The sequence below is a fragment of the Staurois parvus genome, unplaced genomic scaffold (genome assembly GCF_062004578.1).
Source record: "Staurois parvus isolate SC_StPar_1 unplaced genomic scaffold, SC_StPar_1.0 ptg001089l, whole genome shotgun sequence".
Taxonomy (NCBI): domain Eukaryota; kingdom Metazoa; phylum Chordata; class Amphibia; order Anura; family Ranidae; genus Staurois; species Staurois parvus.
Window position 1 is genome coordinate 1,185,496 of NW_028318885.1, and position 18,642 is coordinate 1,204,137.

Consider the following 18,642-nt stretch of genomic DNA (forward strand, 5'->3'; position numbering starts at 1 on the left):
GTCCGCCTCAGAGAGGCGTGGTGCCAGCAGTGGGGAGGGGCCCAGCCTTCATTGCAAGGACTGAGAGGCGTGGTGCCAGCACTGGGGAGGGGCCCTGCCTGCATTGCTAGGGCCGAGATTCCGCCTCACAGAGGCGTGGTGCCAGCAGTGAGGCGGGGCCCTGCTTTCAGTGCTAGGACCGAGAGGCCGCCCCACAGAGGCTTGCTGCCAGCATTGGGGATGGGCCCTGCCTTCATTGCTAGGTTTGAGAGGCCGCCTCACAGAGGAGTGCTGCCAGCAGTGGGGAGGGGCTTGCTATGAGGAAGAATCAGCTGTTGTGTGAGGTGTACGGCGCTCGGGGAGGCCTGTGTCGCCGGATACCGGCCGTGAATCTGGTTTCCTTAGGCAGCTGGGCCTGCAGGAGAGGCCGCGGTCTGGCGGGGTGGTAGGCCGCTGCAGTCATGCATGACGCCTTTGAGCCGGTCCTGATCCTGGAGAAGCTGCCGCTGCAGATAGAGTGTTTGGCAGCCTGGGGTGAGTGTCTAGTCTGGCCGGGTGTCCTGTACAGGGTCAAATGAAATAGGCCCATGTACTGTAGAAGAGGGAATGACATGTCTGCCTGTCTTGGTCACATACAGTCTCCTGAGAGGATGGCATATCCAGGAGTTCAGCCAAACTTGCCATACTTGTGTACACAGGACTGGGCTCAGCGGAGAGTTGTATATGGAGGTTACCCATGCTGTCTTCTCCAGGAAATGCTGGCTGCCTTGCTGACCCCCACAGCTTCATTATTAGACTCTACCTAGATCAGATAGGTCCCTAGACCTGTGGTCCCTGTGTGTCCAGACTTGGGATTTAGTGTGTCCGAGAGGCTCGGGTACGGCCCCCAGCCTGGCGTAGTCTGAAAAGCTGCGATATGCTGCGTCTGGATGGTGCTGATCGCTCTACAGAGTTATAGGCATGATTATCGCCTTATGCGCGCAGGAAAGCGCCGGAACACTGCTGTTCTACGTCCCTCACATACGTCCCTCTACACAGTGGTTCTCAACCTTCCTAATGCCGTGACCCTTTAATACAGTTCCTCATGTTGTGGTGACCGCCAACCATAAAATTATTTACACAGTAATTATAATTCATGAGTGTCGTTTTACCTCCAATACTGCTGCTTTCAACACAGTAGCTGCTTTCAACACAGTAGCTGCTTTCAACACAGTAGCTGCTTTCAACACAGTAGCTGCTCTTTACACATTGGAAATGTGTTTTCTGATGGTCTTAGGGGACCCCTGTGAAAGGGTTGTTCGACCCCCAGGTTGAGAACCACTGGTCTACACAGTCCCGGGATTCATCAAGAATGGCGCACACTGGTTTTATGGAAGTGACCCTCCCGTGTTCTAAAAATGGGCAGCGTGCGCTAAATTTGTGTGTCTGTGTAGAACCTGTACTTGAATTCGGTGCAGGCGGGGACACGTTTAGAGTGGCACGCAGGATTACTTCGTAAAGTCTGTCTGCACCACGGTCCCTCTCTGTTTGTCTTAAAGTGTTCCTAAACCCACAACAGTAAAATCAGTCTGTATATGCAGTAAAGCATGCTTGTTATACTCACTGTGGAACCTAAGGGGTTAATCCTCTGCATTGTGTAAAAAGGCTGTTTGATTCTGATTTCTCTGATCCTCCACTTCTACTGTCCCCAATCCATCTTCTGATAGAACAGAGCCTTGGGGGCAAATTGTACATGCTCAGTTTGGTATGTATTTCTTGTGTGTTTGTTTTTCTTCTTGGGAGGGTGCATGTGATCAGCACACAGCCAATTAGCACTGTCCAGACAGAGGGTCAGGGGTCCTGCAACCTCATAGGACAATCAGAGGAGAATGAAAACTCCTCCTACAAGCAATAACCAGTGCTGTGCTGGACACTGATAGAAGCCACAAGATTGCTGTAACTGCTGATGAGAAAAGGTGTTTAGCAGTTTATATTCACTAAAATAATTGCATTTCCATGTTGTGTGTACCGTGGGAGACCAGATATAGTGAATGCAGGGTCTAGCAACTCTTTAAACGCTTGCCCGCTAGGCCTATTCTGACACTTTTCTCCTACATGTAAAAACCATATTTTTTTTGCTAGAAGACACAGAACCCCCAAACGTTTTTTAAAGTAGAGGCCCTAGAGAATAAAATGATGGGTGTTGCAATTTTTTGTCACACAATATTTGCTCAGTGGTTTTTTGAGACACAACTTTTTTTTTTTTTGGGGGGGACAATACAATTTAATGCGTTTTAACCCACAAAAACACAAAAAATACCCAATTGTTTGGTAAAATATAAAAGATGTTACGCCAAGTAAATACCAAACATGTCACGCTGTAAAAATGCAAATGCCTTTGCAACAGCATGAAAATACTTACATTTTATTATCCATAGCGGGGTGATACCTCGTGTGTGGTTCAGTTGATGTTTACGTACCAATGCATGCATTTGCCTTTGCACCCGTTCCTGGGGCCACTGTAAAAAAAAAAAAGTTTTTTTTTTTTTACACTGTCCCTTTATTTTATGAATATAAATCTTTTAGATTGTAAGCTCCAAGGAGCAGGACCCTCCTAACCCTCTTGTATTGAACTGTATTGTTGCTGTATTGTCTCCCGTTATATTGTAAAGCGCTGAGCAAACTGTTGGCGCTATATAAATCCTGTATTATAATATCCCCTGTGATAGCAATAAGTAGTGACAGGTACAGTTTACTGAGAAATCGGGGGTTTATTAGACCCCAGATCTCTCCTCTGCCCTTCACAGCAGATCAGATGCTTGCCCAATTTAAATTGCGCAGTTTACATGTGGCTAAATCAAAGTTGAATGTTCATCGCTTCCAGTTTCTGAGACTGTTTTTTGAGCTTATAAAAAAAGCTAGTGTGCATGGAGCCCTAGGGGAAATGGAAATCTCTGTGTCCAGTGGCTGTGTGCATGGATCCCTAGGGGAAATAGAATTTTCTGTGTGTATGGATCCCTAGGGGAAATAGAATTCTCTGTGTCCAGTGGCTGTGTGCATGGATCCCTAGGGGAAATAGAATTTTCTGTGTGTATGGATCCCTAGGGGAAATAGAATTCTGTGTCCAGGGGCTGTGTGCATGGAGCCCTAGGGGAAATAGAATGCTCTGTGTCCAGGGGCAGTGTGCATGGATCCCTAGGGGAAAAAAAATTGTGTCCAGGGGCTGTATGCATGGAGCCCTAGGGAAATAGAATTCTGTGTCCAGGGGCTGTGTGCATGGAGCCCTAGGGAAATAGAATTCTGTGTGTCCAGGGGCAGTGTGCATGGAGCCCTAGGGAAATAGAATTCTCTGTGTCCAGGGGCTGTGTGCATGGAGCCCTAGGGGAAATAGAATTCTCTGTGTCCAGGGGCTGTATGCATGGAGCCCTAGGGGAAATAGAATTCTCTGTGTCCAGGGGCTGTGTGCATGGAGCCCTAGGGGAAATAGAATTCTCTGTATCCAGGGGCTGTGTGCATGGAGCCCTAGGGGAAATAGAATTCTCTGTGTCCAGGGGCTGTCTGTATGGAGTCCTAGGGGAAATAGAATTCTCTGTGTCCAGGGGCTGTCTGTATGGAGTCCTAGGGGAAATAGAATTCTCTGTGTCCAGGGGCTGTCTGTATGGAGTCCTAGGGGAAATAGAATTCTCTGTGTCCAGGGGCTGTCTGTATGGAGCCCTAGGGGAAATAGAATTCTCTGTGTCCAGGGGCAGTGTGCATGGATCCCTAGGGGAAATAGAATTCTGTGTCCAGGGGCAGTGTGCATGGAGCCCTAGGGGAAATAGAATTCTCTGTGTCCAATGGTAGATCAGATACATCTAAACACAGGAGAGCTTGATCTCCAAAGTATAACGTTTGTGAATGCTACCAAGATCATTTCTTCTGCGTTTTACCCCTTCCTGCCCACCCCAATGTCCCTTTTAAAAGGTTTTGGACTCCCAGGAAGAATTGGCGATCATGTGGCCACTGTGACTGGCTGTTACAGTGGTCTCTTGATCTAGAGCCAGTTCCGCTGGTTCCTGATAGTCCAGAGCAATAACTGTCTTTGATGGCTCCATCTCTGTGCTGGGAGATCAGTGAGCACACTCTCAGCATAGAAATATTGGCCAACTGGCAATGTGTGTGTGTGCCTTAAAGCCCACCCTTTTGCTGCTGCTCATGTGTTATGTGCAAATCATTAATTAAACCAAACACAGTCTAGTGTATGTAGCCCATTCTTCATGCTTGTTCCAGGTCAGAGATTCTTATCAAAGCCAGGCAACTAGTATTCTCAGAAGTAGGTCAGCCATGGCAGTCTTCACTCTCCTCTATGCTCTGGCAGTGGAGTGTCCCTCAGCATCCTCACGTCTAATGCAAAGGCCCTGAATTGAACTTGATGCCTTCAGATGGCATTTGACTGGTGGAGATTAGGGTAAGAAGAGGCTGTGGGGACCAGCCTTACAGCTTGGAGGGAGCCTGCAGGATTGAAGGGTCAGGTAAGAAGAGTTTTTTTTTTCTTTGGCACATTAGGCATATTTGAGCTTTTACTCCTTGCAGTACGGGGGCAGCTTTAAGGCTAGGTTCACACCTATGCAGGTTGCGTTTGAGCCATTTGTGTTTTGCACCTGCTTTTTTGATGCCTTTTTTTTTCTTCATTTTTTTAATTTTTCTTGTTGCTAGGTAGATTTAAAACGTATCAATTTGGCAGTGTTTACAATGAAGTCTATAGAACCAAAAACGTAACTTTTTGCGTTCAAAAAAGTCCCTGACCCTTTCCAAAAAACGCACTGGGTGAAAACGCGGAGATGTGAACATGTCCCATAGGAAATCATGTTAAATAGACTGTAGTGTGTTTCTGGAAAATTCTTAGGTGTGAGCCTGTGGTAAGCAGAGCTTGACATTTAAAAATGCGCAGGGTTTTTATTGTAGAAGAAATATGCAATAGAATACTAACAGATGTTCCCCTATCTCTTCCTGCTCTCAGTGCCACAGCTATTTGCTGTGATCCTAGGCTCCCTGGAGGAATGGGAGAGTCCAGGATCCACCATGGATACTGCCAGCACCCTCAGAGCCCTGTGGATCATTATTACTCCTAAAGCCCCTCACTGTCTATAAAAATCAATAGCAAGCTCATTGGACTTAACCTCTTCACGCCGGCCGAACGCAAATGTGCGGCCTCCCGGCATCTGGGCCTACACCCCGAGCGGCCGCACATTTGCATTCTATTAAAAATGAACATATGTGCTGAGAGCGCGTGTCACGGCGGTCACATGACCCTAAACCCCGCCCCACCTCCCGGCTTCTGAAACCCTTAAAGGGCCAGGAGGTTCCGGCGCGAAGGGGTTAAGGTGATTGTAAAGGCTCAAGGTTTTTTTTACCTTCATGCATTCTCCTTGTGCAGGGTGGCTGGTCTGGTCTCTACCCCTCCTATAATTTTCTTCAGGCAGTTTTAATGGTTGGAGCCTGCTGGATTCCTCACATAGCTCTGCTCTTTACACAGGCTAGGTGCAGTACAGTATATCTGGGTTTGTAAAGGAATTTGGCATGCACAAAGTGTATTGTTTAACCTGTTCCTGCCTGGCCAATAGCAGAATGATGGCTGAGCGGGACTCTCGTCGATCCTGGTGGGCGTCATATGACATCCTTCCCGAATCACTCCTTGCACATGCCCGTGGGGGCGTGCTGTGCAAGATCTGTCACTGGCTGTGTACCTCAGACACAGCCAATGACAGATCTGTGTATCAGCCCATTGCCAGTACCATGTGACCTGCTGTGACCAATCAATTGGCAATTGTAATCAGTGGATGGCTTCCTTTCATGCCATCCATTGTATACAATTGTGTTACTAGCTGTGATTAGTTACAGTGATCACATGTACAGACTGGGCCAATCACAGCTCTTCTGTGTCATGTGATTAGCAATGGCCAATCACAGCTAATCACAAAAATCTAAATGAATCGATTGCATTCAGTTAAATGCTTGTTTATAGCAAAGAAATTATTTGTTATAAGCAATCATAATGTGTAAAAAAAAAACCAAAACATACTACTCTGGTCACAGTGTGTTTATGAAAAAAAAATCTTTACAAAAAAAAATGTAATAAAAGAAAACTTTTTTTTTTTTCATATTGTCACCAGTCAGTGTCCCTGATCACCGCCACACTAGTTATATGATGATGCTATACTGCACTGGTGACAGTATGTAAAATAAAAAAAACCTCACTATGCCTATTACTAAATACCTCGGACTGTCTACTTTGCAAAAAGGGATCATTTGGGGGATATTCTGTCCTGACATTTTTGGGCCTCAAGAAATTAGATTGGTTGTCAGTACTTCAGGACTGATCGATTTTCAAATATATGCAATAGTTTGTGGATTCTATAACTTTCCTACAGACTAAATAATACTGATTTGGGTTATTTTCACCAAAGAAATGTAGCAGAATACATCTTGGCCTAAATTTATGAAGAACAATTATTTTTTTTATAATATCTTTATTACATTTTTATCAATCAAATCCATTTCCGACCAACATAATACAATACAAAAATCTATACTTATTTACATCCCTTAATCTTAGATTTGATATAAAACCCACCCTCCCTCTTCCCCACCCTCTCTCTTCCTCTCATCAACTTAATTCTTCCGTTTACTTCTTGATCTTTTAATATTCTACTTTACTATTTTTCCTCCTTGTGTTTTCCCTTTCTCCTTCATGTTATTCCTAACAGTTTATTTATATTTCTTTATTCCCTTACACTCCAATTACTTCTAAAAATCTTTTTGATTTCTTGAAAATACACCATCCTTTCCGGGTATTCTTGAATTTTTCCATTCTGTCCTCATCCATATGATACAATTCTTCCATCCTACATATATATTCAACTCTTTCCATCCAGTCCTTTATTTTTGGAGCTTCTGTTGTTTGCCAATATTTAGGAATAAGGTTTTTGGCTGCATTCAAAAGATGGAACAATATTATATTTTTATATTGCTTCACCGAAAGCTCTGATTTATAAAATAGGCAAACCCACAGATCCATCGATACACTGATCCCCTGAATCTCTGTATATATTGCACATCTCCCTCCAAAACTCCTGGATTTTGGGACAGTCCCACCAGATATGTGCTATTGTACCCTTACTCCCACATCCCCTCCAGCACTGGGATGAGACCTCTGGCCTTAATTTATGCATCACATTAGGAGTAATATACCATCTAACAGACCTTTAGAATTCATTTCCACTATATTCATATTCACGGCACCATGTGTTAAACTAAACATTTTACTTTTTTGTTGCTCATTCAGTTTTGTTCCAAGCTTTATTTCCCACCTTTCCAAAAAATGTTGGGATACCGATCTTTCTATTTCAGTTAGGATTCTATAATTCCTAGAGGTAGTGTGTTTTTGTATTCTATTTGTACTTAACCATTGTTCTAAGGCTCCATGCACACTGGGCGTTTTAATAACGCTGGTAACGTTAGCTGTGTAAAGTCATGTTAAAAACTTGAGTTTTTCAGCGTTTTTGTGTTGGCGTCAAGCGGCGTTTTGCTGTGGTTTTTTTTTTTTAAAAAAAGTCCTAAAACGCTGGTTTGACGCGGTTTACTGCGTTTTTCAGCGTTAGAGAGTTTTTACAGCTAAAAACTCCACTAAAAACGCACGTTTTTTTTCCAGCCAAAAAAACCTCCCTGCCAAAAAATGTTGATTACAGTCTGTGTGCATGGACACATAATATAACATGCTGGGGAGTTTACTGGCTGTAGAAAAAAACGTCAAAAATCAAAAACAGCCGCTGTAAAAACGTCCAGTGTGCATGAGGACGAAGGGATACATTTCTTCCTCAGTCCTAAGTGGTTGTGGGAGCTTTGCAATAAAATGTCTTATTTGACCATACCGCCACTCATCTAGTGTAGAAAATATTTCCTTCTTATTTCTTAAATCATATAAAGAACATACCCCTTTTCCCATAATATCTTTTAAATGTGCATTTCTATCAATAATCCATTTCCCTGAGATATTTTCGTTTCCAGGCGGAAAAAAATCTCGTTCCCGCCAGCGGGATTGATAGTGAATTAAACTTCCACTCCTTCTGCTTGTGTAATTTATCCAAAATCTTAAATATATTTCGTGTCAAAGTGCTTGTGTCCTCATCACACATACGAAATTCCTGTGGTATCCAAATATACTTATACAGGTGAAACGCGAAAAATTAGAATATCATGCAAAAGTTCATTTATTTCAGTAATGCAACTTAAAAGGTGAAACTAATAAATGAGAGACTACATGCAAAGCAGGATAGTTCAAGCCATGATTTGTCATAATTGTGATGATTATGGCTTACAGCTCATGAAAACCCCAAATCCACAATCTCAGAAAATTAGAATATTACATGCAATCAATAAAACAAGGATTGTACATAGAACAATATCGGACCTCTGAAAAGTATAAGCATGCATATGTACTCTGTACTTGGTTTGGGCCCCTTTTGCAGCAATTACTGCCTCAATGCGGCGTGGCATGGAAGCTATCAGCCTGTAGCACTGCTGAGGTGTTATGGAAGACCAGGATGCTTCAATAGCTGCCTTCAGCTCTTCTGCATTGTTCGGTCTCATGTCTCTCATCTTTCTCTTGGCAATGCCCCATAGATTCTCTATGGGCTTCAGGCCAGGCGAGTTTGCTGGCCAATCAAGCACAGTAATCCCACGGTCATTGAACCGGATTTTGGTGCTTTTGGCAGTGTGGGCAGGTGCCAAGTCCTGCTGGAAACTGAAGTCCGCATCCCCATAAAGCTCATCTGTGGAAGGAAGCATGAAGTGCTCCAAAATCTCCTGGTAGACGGCTGCGTTGACCCTGGACTTAATGAAGCACAGTGGACCAACACCAGCAGGTGGCATGGCTCTCCAGATCAACACAGACTGTGGAAACTTCACACTGGACTTCAAGCATCTTGCAGTGTGTGCCTCTCCATTCTTCCTCCATACTCTGGGTCCTTGGTTTCCAAATGAGATGCAAAAGTTGCTCTCATCAGAAAAGAGGACTTTGGACCACTGAGCAACAGACCAGGTCTGTTTTTCTTTAGCCCAGGTAAGACGCTTCGGACGTTGTTTGTTGTTCAGGAGCGACTTGACAAGAGGTATATGACATTTGAAGTCCATGTCCAGTATCTGTCTGTGTGTGGTGGCTCTTGGTGCACTGACTCCAGCCTCAGTCCACTCCTTGTGAAAGTCCCCATTACTTTTGAATTGCCTTTTCCTGACTCCTCTCCAGGCTGCGGTCATCCCTGCTGCTTGTGCACCTTTTTCTTCCACACTTTTCCCTTCCACATAACTTTCTATGAATGTGCTTTGATACAGCACTTTGGGAACATCCAACTTCTTTTGCAATTACCTTTTGAGGCTTTCCCTCCTTATGGAGGGTGTCAATGATGGTTTTCTGTCAGGTCAGCAGTATTTCCCATGATTGTGATTCCTACTGAACCAGACTGAGAGACTATTTAAAGGCTCAGGAACCCTTTTCAGGTGTTATGGCTTAATTAGCTGATTAGAGTGGGACACTTTGAGCCTAGAATATTACACCTTTTCACAATATTCTAATTTTCTGAGATTGTGGATTTGCGGTTTTCATGAGCTGTAAGCCATAATCATCACAATTATGACAAATCACGGCTTGAACTATCTTGCTTTGCATGTAATGAGTTTATCTCATATATTGGTTTCACCTTTTAAGTTGCATTACTGAAATAAATGAACTTTTGCAAGATAATCTAATTTTTTCGAGTTTCCCCTGTATAATGGTGCTTTATCCAACACAACAAACACTTTTCTCCTGCGCTAGGAAAGGACTCAGTAGACCCAATAGGAATGTTCTGGAATTTTCTGGAATATGCACAGCTTGCTGCCCTCAACAGACTGGGGTGGTCCAAATACACTGGATGCAAATGGAGAAACAGAAAAAGGGTGCACTGACCTAGTGCATTATCGTTTAAAATATTTATTGAAGAAACAAAGTAAGTATCATATTCACAATAGCCATAAAAACACAGGCATGTCAAACTGAACAAGATGTATGATCCAAACAACATCTGAGTCCATACGATGGAACCCTGGATGACCAACTGGCTATCGCGTTTCGAGGACACAACCTCTTCCTCAGAGCCAGTGAAATCACAGATGGCAACGGGGATAGGAAACATCCCTGCCTGGTTCCATTGTACATCCTAAAAAATTTGGATATTGAGCCATTTGCTTTTACTGCAGCTAAGGAATCCCTATATAGCTCTTTTATCCACTGCATCATTCTAGGCCCGATTCCTAATGTTCTCAACATATCGTTCATAAACTCCCAGTCTACTCTATCAAAGACAACCTACAGAATAATTCCTGGACCCTCTCCTTTTTTTTGTAAAATAAGTAATGTTCTTAAACCATTATTTTTTTCCCTATCTTCCCAGGATGAATCCTACTTGATCCAAGTGTATCCAGTCAGACATCAGCTCTTTAAACCTTGTCACTAATACTTTCGCATAAAATTTTGTATCGGTATTCAACAAAGATATTGGTCTGTAACTGGTACACTGAGACCAATCTTTACCTTCCTTAGATATAACCATAATATATGCCTGTAGCGACTCCTCCCTCATCTTTTTCTCCTCTCCCAGTGCATTCATATAAATACATAACCAGAAGTGGGGATCCAAACGATCCTAGTAGGTGCGTGGGATAAGATTCTGTGCAGCACACGGTGAATCTGAGGTAAGAATTACGCACTCACCAGAAGTGCGTCAAAAAAAACGCATGTAGGTTTTATCCTGTAATATCAGAAAACGATCATCCGTTGCCAAGATAGGGATAGAATCCTACACCTTCCAGATCGCCCCTTGGGTATGTGCTTCAAGTTTCATAAGCGCATCTCAGGCATATCACCATCCGGGGTCCCCTTTTAAGGCAGATTCTGCAAGTGGGGACTCTGATTTACCTCTCTATTGTCTGGGCTGAGGGCGTGAGCTGAGGACATCTTGATAGCTCCAACCAAAAAAAATAAAAAAATCACATCACATGTGAAATCCAGAATCCTCCGCACCAAAGCTTCTTCCGGTCATGTGATCGCGAAACCTTCTGATTAATTTTGAGACTATTATTCATCTCTAACTTCACCGCAGTGTGATTTGATATTGGCACTTTTGTGTTTTTATATATTTATGTTATTATAGCGCTACACCTTATATATGGTCTCTATATATATATGTCTATGTACTTTATTTGAAGGTTTTCTCTTGGTTACCTTTTGGTGTTCTAGCCGCTTTCAGATTTCCGGATAGCGCTCGCTTTTTATTTATTTTGTATATAAATACATAACTTAGGGGCTAGTTGTTCTTTAAACTTCTTATAAATCACATTGTGAGTCCTGGACTTTTCCCTTTTTGTTAATCTGGCTTTATCTAATCTAGGCATACTGACCTTGTTCAGATAAATCAACCTCTTCTTCCTTCTCTCTTCTTCTGATGCCTTCTGAGATTTACCTTCTGACCCATATAGCCTACTATAAAATCTCTGAAATGTATTGGTGATATTGGTGGTTAAATATACCATCTCTCCTTTTTCATCTTTAATTCTATATATAAAGTTCTTTGATTTCTTTTCCTTCAACTTCCTCAATAAGTATTCTCCCGGTTTATTCCCCCACCGATATCTTTCCTTCGAAACCCCATTAAAAATGTTTCTTGTTCCATAAAGTCCTTTAATTCCTCCCTTTTTAATATTAACTCTATTTATCATCTTTTTGTGTAGTTGTTCTAGCTGATATAGTTCTTATTCTTTTTCCCTGCTCTTTCTTTATCTCCGCACCTATTGCTATCAATATACCCCTGATATAAGCCTTATGTGCTTCCCACACCATGGCGACGGAAACTTCCTCAGACTCATTTATCTTAAAATATTGATCTGTTTCCTGTCTTACTCTCATTTCCGCTTCTGGGTTTTGTAAAATAGTCTCGTTTAATCTCTACATATTAAATTTACTCTTTCCCCTTCCAAACCGTAGTTTCATTGTGACGGGCATGGTACGATATATAAATTACATCTATGTTAGTTTTCACCAAAGACTGCAAGAGTCTGTGTTCGATCAACATATATTCCAGTCTTGAATACATCCTGTGCAACGCAGAGAAGAAGGGTATAGTCTCTTTCCTTTGGGTGATGAAGAACAATTATTTAATTGCAAAATTTTGTAACAGAAACAAAGAAAAACCCGTTTTTGTTTTTTTTTTCCCACACTTTTCAGTCTTTTTTTGTTAATTTAGCAAAAAAATAAAAACTTCAGTCTTCAGAAAGCTCTAGTTGTATGAGCAAAATGCTAAAAAATTAGTTTGGGTACAGAGTTGCATGACAGCACATTTGTCATTCAAAGTGTGAGAGCACTGAAAGCTGAAAATTGGCCTGGGCAGGAAGGGGGCAAAAGTGTCCAGTATTGAAGTGGTTAAAAGTTCTGCTTTAAATACTGACTGACGTCAAATGCGGCCCAGTGGGAATCTGACGTAACTCCTGGTGTTAAAAAGCCCTCTTACCCCATGTATTGCTTTTCACCACTGAGCAAAATACTTAGTGATGACTTATTCGGACAAAAAAAGCTAATAAAAGCAAAACAAAACAGGCAGATTCGATGGACTACTCCAGTATTTTTCTGCCGTCACTTTTCTTTGTTTATATGTTTGATGGGCTGATAGTAGAGCATCACTGGTTTAGCCAGACAGCAGTTCATCAGTGTTTGTGTAGTGTTTTAATTTTTTTTTTTTTTGTTACACAATTTCTTTGGCTTTATTATTATTGTTCTTATTTGCTTTTTCAGAGGAGTGGCTACTTGTTGGAACTAAGCAGGGTCATCTGCTGCTTTACAGAGTCAAAAAAGAACAAGGTGAGTTCTGTACCTGCATTGTTTATATCTGTTGCTGAACTATATTTTAAGTCTTGGATGCACTTATCGTAGCATAACAATTACTCCATGTGGCCTGTGCAGATTGTGGACTAGTAGTTCTATTTACAGTATAACTCTACTCATTGCTGGTTTTGTCCACAATAAATGCAGGTCCTTTGATGTTTATATGTAGCTGTAGTTCATAAAGGTATTTGGGTTTGCCTATAGCTATTTGTCTTCATTTCAAAGTGCAAAGAAGATAAAAATAGAACTGTTATATATTTTTAAGGCCTCATTCACACCATGCTGCAGAAACGTCAGTTTTTCTGCACACATTCTGCAAGGGCACAACAAAATCAATTGTTCTTTATGTACCCTGTTCACGCCACAACACTAGTAACACGTGCAGTTTTTTTCTGCACAGGAATCTGCAACATGTATAAAATGCATTGAAGTGTGCAAGTGAAATCTGCGCGTCAGTTTCCATCAGTTTTTCTACATGTATAGTGTGAATGAGGCCTAAAAGTACCTGGCACCTGATACTGCCCATAGACTTGGAAGAAGGTTCATTTATGCATCTCCTAATATATTCACAGAGAGCAATTTTTGTTTTCTAGGTTGTAACCAGTTTGAAGTAACTTTGGAGAAATCAAACAAGAACTTTGCTAAGAAAATTCAACAGGTGAGCACAGTATGGGTGTGTTTATCTACCTGTATAAGTATATTTTGGCTATTGCCTTAACATTGCCATTCGGTATTTAAACTTTAGATCTGTTTTAAATTGTTATTCCAGTCAAAACTGGATAGAGTTGGGAAGGGTTAGATAATTTGTCAGCTCTCTGTACCCAAGTTGATCTATCAACTATAGCCGTAATCACTGTGTTCTCCTGGCAGGGAAGGCTCTCCCCCCCGCTGTGAGAACACAGTAGCGCTAAGTGGGGGATTCACCCATCAACACTAACTCTGTTGATGCGGGAATCGAGCAGTTTTCTTTCCTGCATCCTGTGGAAAGTTGCACCATCTATGGCCTCCCTTAGTAGAGTGCTGGTTCCTAGAGTCTAAAGAAATCAGAAGTCAAAATTCTAATTTATACCGGGCAGCTTTCTGTCAGCTGGGGTATCATAAAAAGTCCCTGGAGTAGTCCTTTACAGCAGGGGTCTCCAAACTATGGCCCTCCAGGTGTTGAGCAACTGCAGGTCCCATGAGGCCTTGCAAGACTCTGACAGCCACAGGCAAGACTCTCAGAGGCAGAGGCATGATGGGACTTGTAGTACTTCAACAGCTGGAGGTCTGCAGTTTGGAGACCCCTGCTTTAGAGCATTAGAAGGATCTCATCCTTCTAATGCTCTAAAGCACGGGTCTCCAAACTGCGGACCTCCAGCTGTGCCACGTAACTCATTCCAGTTATGTAAGAATTTAATTTTTCTTTGCAAGTAATCAGAAATCCAAAACATTTGAGGGACTTCATCAGAGTTGTGTGCTGTCAATTTGATGATCTGGAACTAATGCTGTTCATATAATTTTGCAATTGGCTGTCCAATAAAAATCTGAAATTACTGACAGCACGTAAGCCCTTATGAAGGGGGAGTTTTGAACCCCCTGCCAAAGCATTGGACATTTTAATTACTTGAATTAAAAAATAAAATTCTTACTGGACTAAAACACACCTTGTGGGTTTCGTATCCTTTTAAGTAGTTATGCAATGTTTGCTGTAGGTAACTTCTCCTTATACGTTTCTAATTGTACTTGGTTCCAGTTGCTAAGGTATCCATGTACAAAGTTATATTAATAATATTTTTTGCATTTCTCTGTAACTGTTCAACAAAATTGATGTTTTATCTTTCAGATTCATGTTGTTCCTCAATTTAAGATCCTGGTCAGCTTGCTTGGTGAGTTGTGAAAGACTGGTCACGTGCACATCCTGGTACTAGGCTGTTGTGCTATTCTAATCTGTGATTTTCTCTTTGCACCATAGATAACAATGTGTGTGTCCATGACTTGCTCACCTTCCAGCTTATGACTACTATTTCAAAAGCTAAGGGTGCTTCACTACTATCATGTGATCTCCAGGTGAGGGAATTGCATATCATTTCACTTTTTCTGTGCTCATTTTTTATATTTTTTGCATTTTATTTTAAAGGGATTCTATAGTACTTTTTCATTTTTGTACATTAGGGCATACATATTTGCTCAAACTGCAACAAAGTGAGAAGGAAGCTGAGCTTTTGTAAATTGCAGTAGATCTATGCCAGAGAAGTATATTAGTGAACCATGTTTATGCGTATATAAATCCAAGATCAAAAACTGAATGTATTGCTGCTTATCTTTTTTTAGATGTAGTGGCTGAATTATTCTTTTTTCATGCTTTCTTTTTTTTTCACCTTGTCATCCGGGAACACACACCTCCTGTCCTAGAATAACTGTATTGCATCTAAGATAAGCAGTGTTTTCACCCTAGGATGGGAGTATTAGGATTATGTAACCCCTACCTCTCTCCATAAAATCAGGAAGTGCTTTGTAGTGTACAGAGATTGTATCAGTGCCAGGGCTACAGATGACACTCACTGCCACAACATCCCAACAATCATAAATATCAATATCAGTCCCTCAGGACAGAGGAGAAGCATATGGAATTTTTAAAAAATCCCATATGCCTTACTTTAAAAAACCTGTATGCCTTCCCTCTGTCCTGAGGGACAAACATTGATATTTAATGTACAGAGATAGCATGGAACAATGCTAACTGATAACATTCCAGAGGCAGAAATTACAAGAAGTTATCAGCTCACAAGTTTTCTGGCTGGATGAATAGCTATTTTTTTTTTTTTGCATATATACAGTATGGTATATTTAACAAGTCAAAAGGGAGTAAATAAGAGATTTGTTGGAATTTTTGTACTCTAAGGTTACAAAAATACAGTATTTTTTAAATTTGTGTTCATTCAGAGATTTGTTAAAGAATTTTTTTTTTATATATAATAAATAATCACAGACGTCAAATAGTGTAACATTTATCATAATCTGATCAGTAGAGGCTGGATACATCAAATACCAGTGGTATTATAAAGTCTTTTCTCAACTTCATTGAAGACCCATTTATGAAAAAATATTTATCAAGTACCTCCTAGTGTGGTTTAACTTGTCACTGATTTATTTATTACACATACTTGTATAGTGCTTTCAATTTACGTACTCTTTACATACATATTGTGCATTCACATCAGTCCATAACCTTCAAGGAGTGTATAATCTAAGGGCCCTAACTCGCATTCATACATGCACATACTAGGGCCAATTTTAAACAGGAGCCAATTAACCTACTATGCAACCTATACTATATCTATGCAAGTCGCACATGAACTTGCAAAAAGTAGTGCGTGAACTACCTTCAAAATACGAGTGACTCCAACGGTTTGTAAAAGCTGATACAGTGGCAAAAATAATTATTTGATCCCCTGCAGATTTTTGTAAGTTTGCCCATTTACAAAGAAGTAAAGGGACTATAAGTTTTTATCATAGGTGTATTTAAAATTTTATACAGACAGAATATCATCCAAAAATCCAGAAAAAAAATAAACGGAGTTGCAGTTCAGTGAGTAAGTATTTTATCCCTTACCAACCAACAATAATTCTGGCTCCCACACACTGGCTGTACGCTAATGTGATACACAGATTAGTCCTGTCAATTTAAGAAGGTGCTCCTAACGACAACTCGTTATGGGTTTAAAAGACACCTGTCCACAGAATCTTTCCTCCATTCAAACCTCAACACCTCAAACCACAAGGGACAAGATTGTAGACGTGCACAAGGGTGGAATGGGCTACAAGACCATCAGCAAGAAGCTTGGTGAGAAGGAGACAACTGTTGGAGCGATTATTCGCAAACGAAAGAAATTAAAAACAACCATAGCCTTTGGTCTGGAGCTTCATGCAAGATTTCGCCCCATGGGGTAAGGATGATCATGAGAAAAGTGAGGGATCAGCCCAGAACTACAAGGGAGGAGCTTGTGAATGATCTCAATTGTGGCAGTTGGGACCACAGTTGCCAAACAAACCATTGGTAACACAATATGCCGCCATTTATTGAAATCCTGCAGCGCACGCAAGGTCTCCCTTCTCAAGAAGGCACATGTACAAGCCCGTTTGAAGTTTGCCAATTAACATCTAAATGCCTCAGAGAAGGATTGGGGGAAAGTGCTGTGGTCCCATGAGACCAAAATTGAGCTCTTTGGCATTAACTCGACTCGCCGTGTTTGGAGGAAGAACAAATGCTGACTATGACCCAAAGAAACGCCATCCCTACAGTCAAGCATGGAGATGGAACCATTATGCTTTTTGGCTGTTTCTCTGCTAAAGGTACAGGCCGATTTTGCTGCATTGAGAAGCCAATGGACGGGGCCATGTATTGTAAAATCTTGAATGAGAACCTTCTTACCTCAGCCAGAACACTGAACATGGGTCATGGATGGGTCTTCTAGCATGACAATGACCCAAAACATACCGCCAAGACAACAAAGGAGTGGCTCAAGCAGGAGAACATTTAGGTCATGAAGTGGCCTAGCCACTCTCCAGACCTTAATCCTATAGGAAATTTATGGAGGGAGTTGAAACTTTGAGTTGCCAAGAAACTGTGAGGATTTTGAAAAGATCTTTAAAGAAGAGTGGCCCAAAATCCATGAGATGTGTGCAAACCTTTGTAACCAACGACAAAAAACATCTTTACCTCTGTGCTTGCCAACAAGGATTTCTCCACCAAGTACTAAGGCTAGGTTCAGGTTCACACCTATGCCGTTTGCGCTTGATCCGTTTCTGCAGTGCATTTTTGCACATGTGTTTTTGACGTGTTTTTTTTATCTTAAAACTCAAAAATGCCGCAAAAACGCACTACATGCTTTTCTGCAGCATTTCAATTGAAGTCTGTAGAAACAAAATTGCAACTTTTTGCGTTTAAAAAATGTCCCTGACCCTTTCCAAAAAACACACCGGGTGAAAACGCGGAGTTGTGAACCTGTCCCATAGGAAATCATGTTAAATGGACTGTACTGCGTTTCTGCAAAATGCTGCAGAAAACTTAGGTGTGAACCTAGGGGAAGTTATGCTTTGCTTTGGGATTCAATACTCCTTTTTACTCGCTGAACTGCAACTCAATTTTATAACATCATTATCATGTGTTTTTTTTTCTGGATTTTTGGTTGATATTATCTCTGTCATTTTAAAATACACCCATGATAAAAAAATATAAACCCCTCATTTCTTTGCAAGTGGGCAAATGTACAAAATCTGCAGCTGATCAAATTATTTTCCCCACTGTATTAAGGAGAAGGCAGAATGACAGGCAATGTTCATGCAGTCAAATGTGCTGCATTGACCCATATTGACAATGACTGCATTCGTTCATTTTTAAAACCTTGTTATTCTTGCAGATCACTAAATCGGGAGAAGAGACTCTGAAGATGTGTGTGGCTGTCCGTAGAAAATTACAGCTATATTACTGGAAGGACAGATCATTCATTGAACTTCAGGTGACTATGTTTGTATTGTAAAACAACACCCTTACCATTTAGCACATTTTTCAAATTCTGAACACAGCAGAGCAAAGGTGTGTGTGTATGGTAAGTGAGGTAATCATCGTCTTAGTACTTGTGTTCTGGCATTTTGGCACTTAAGCACAAGGAATGTTTTGTTGCCTCCTCTAAGTATGTATTCGGCTTTATCATGCATGAGCAATCCGCCAATTAATAATGGGCATAATGATTTAT

General features: G+C 41.3%; 1 protein-coding gene across 1 annotated transcript in view; it reads left to right on the forward strand.

The window, feature by feature from the left end:
* Positions 1 to 220: 220 nt before the first annotated feature.
* VPS39 (VPS39 subunit of HOPS complex) overlaps positions 221 to 18,642 on the forward strand; it is a 53,643-nt gene continuing 35,221 nt past the window's right edge. Inside the window, exons 1-6 of the mRNA XM_089658683.1 lie at positions 221 to 513; positions 12,818 to 12,883; positions 13,501 to 13,565; positions 14,730 to 14,772; positions 14,859 to 14,953; positions 18,307 to 18,405. Coding sequence (XP_089514809.1) covers positions 441 to 513; positions 12,818 to 12,883; positions 13,501 to 13,565; positions 14,730 to 14,772; positions 14,859 to 14,953; positions 18,307 to 18,405 — 441 coding nt within the window. The 5' untranslated portion in view covers positions 221 to 440. The remainder of the gene's footprint in view (positions 514 to 12,817; positions 12,884 to 13,500; positions 13,566 to 14,729; positions 14,773 to 14,858; positions 14,954 to 18,306; positions 18,406 to 18,642) is intronic.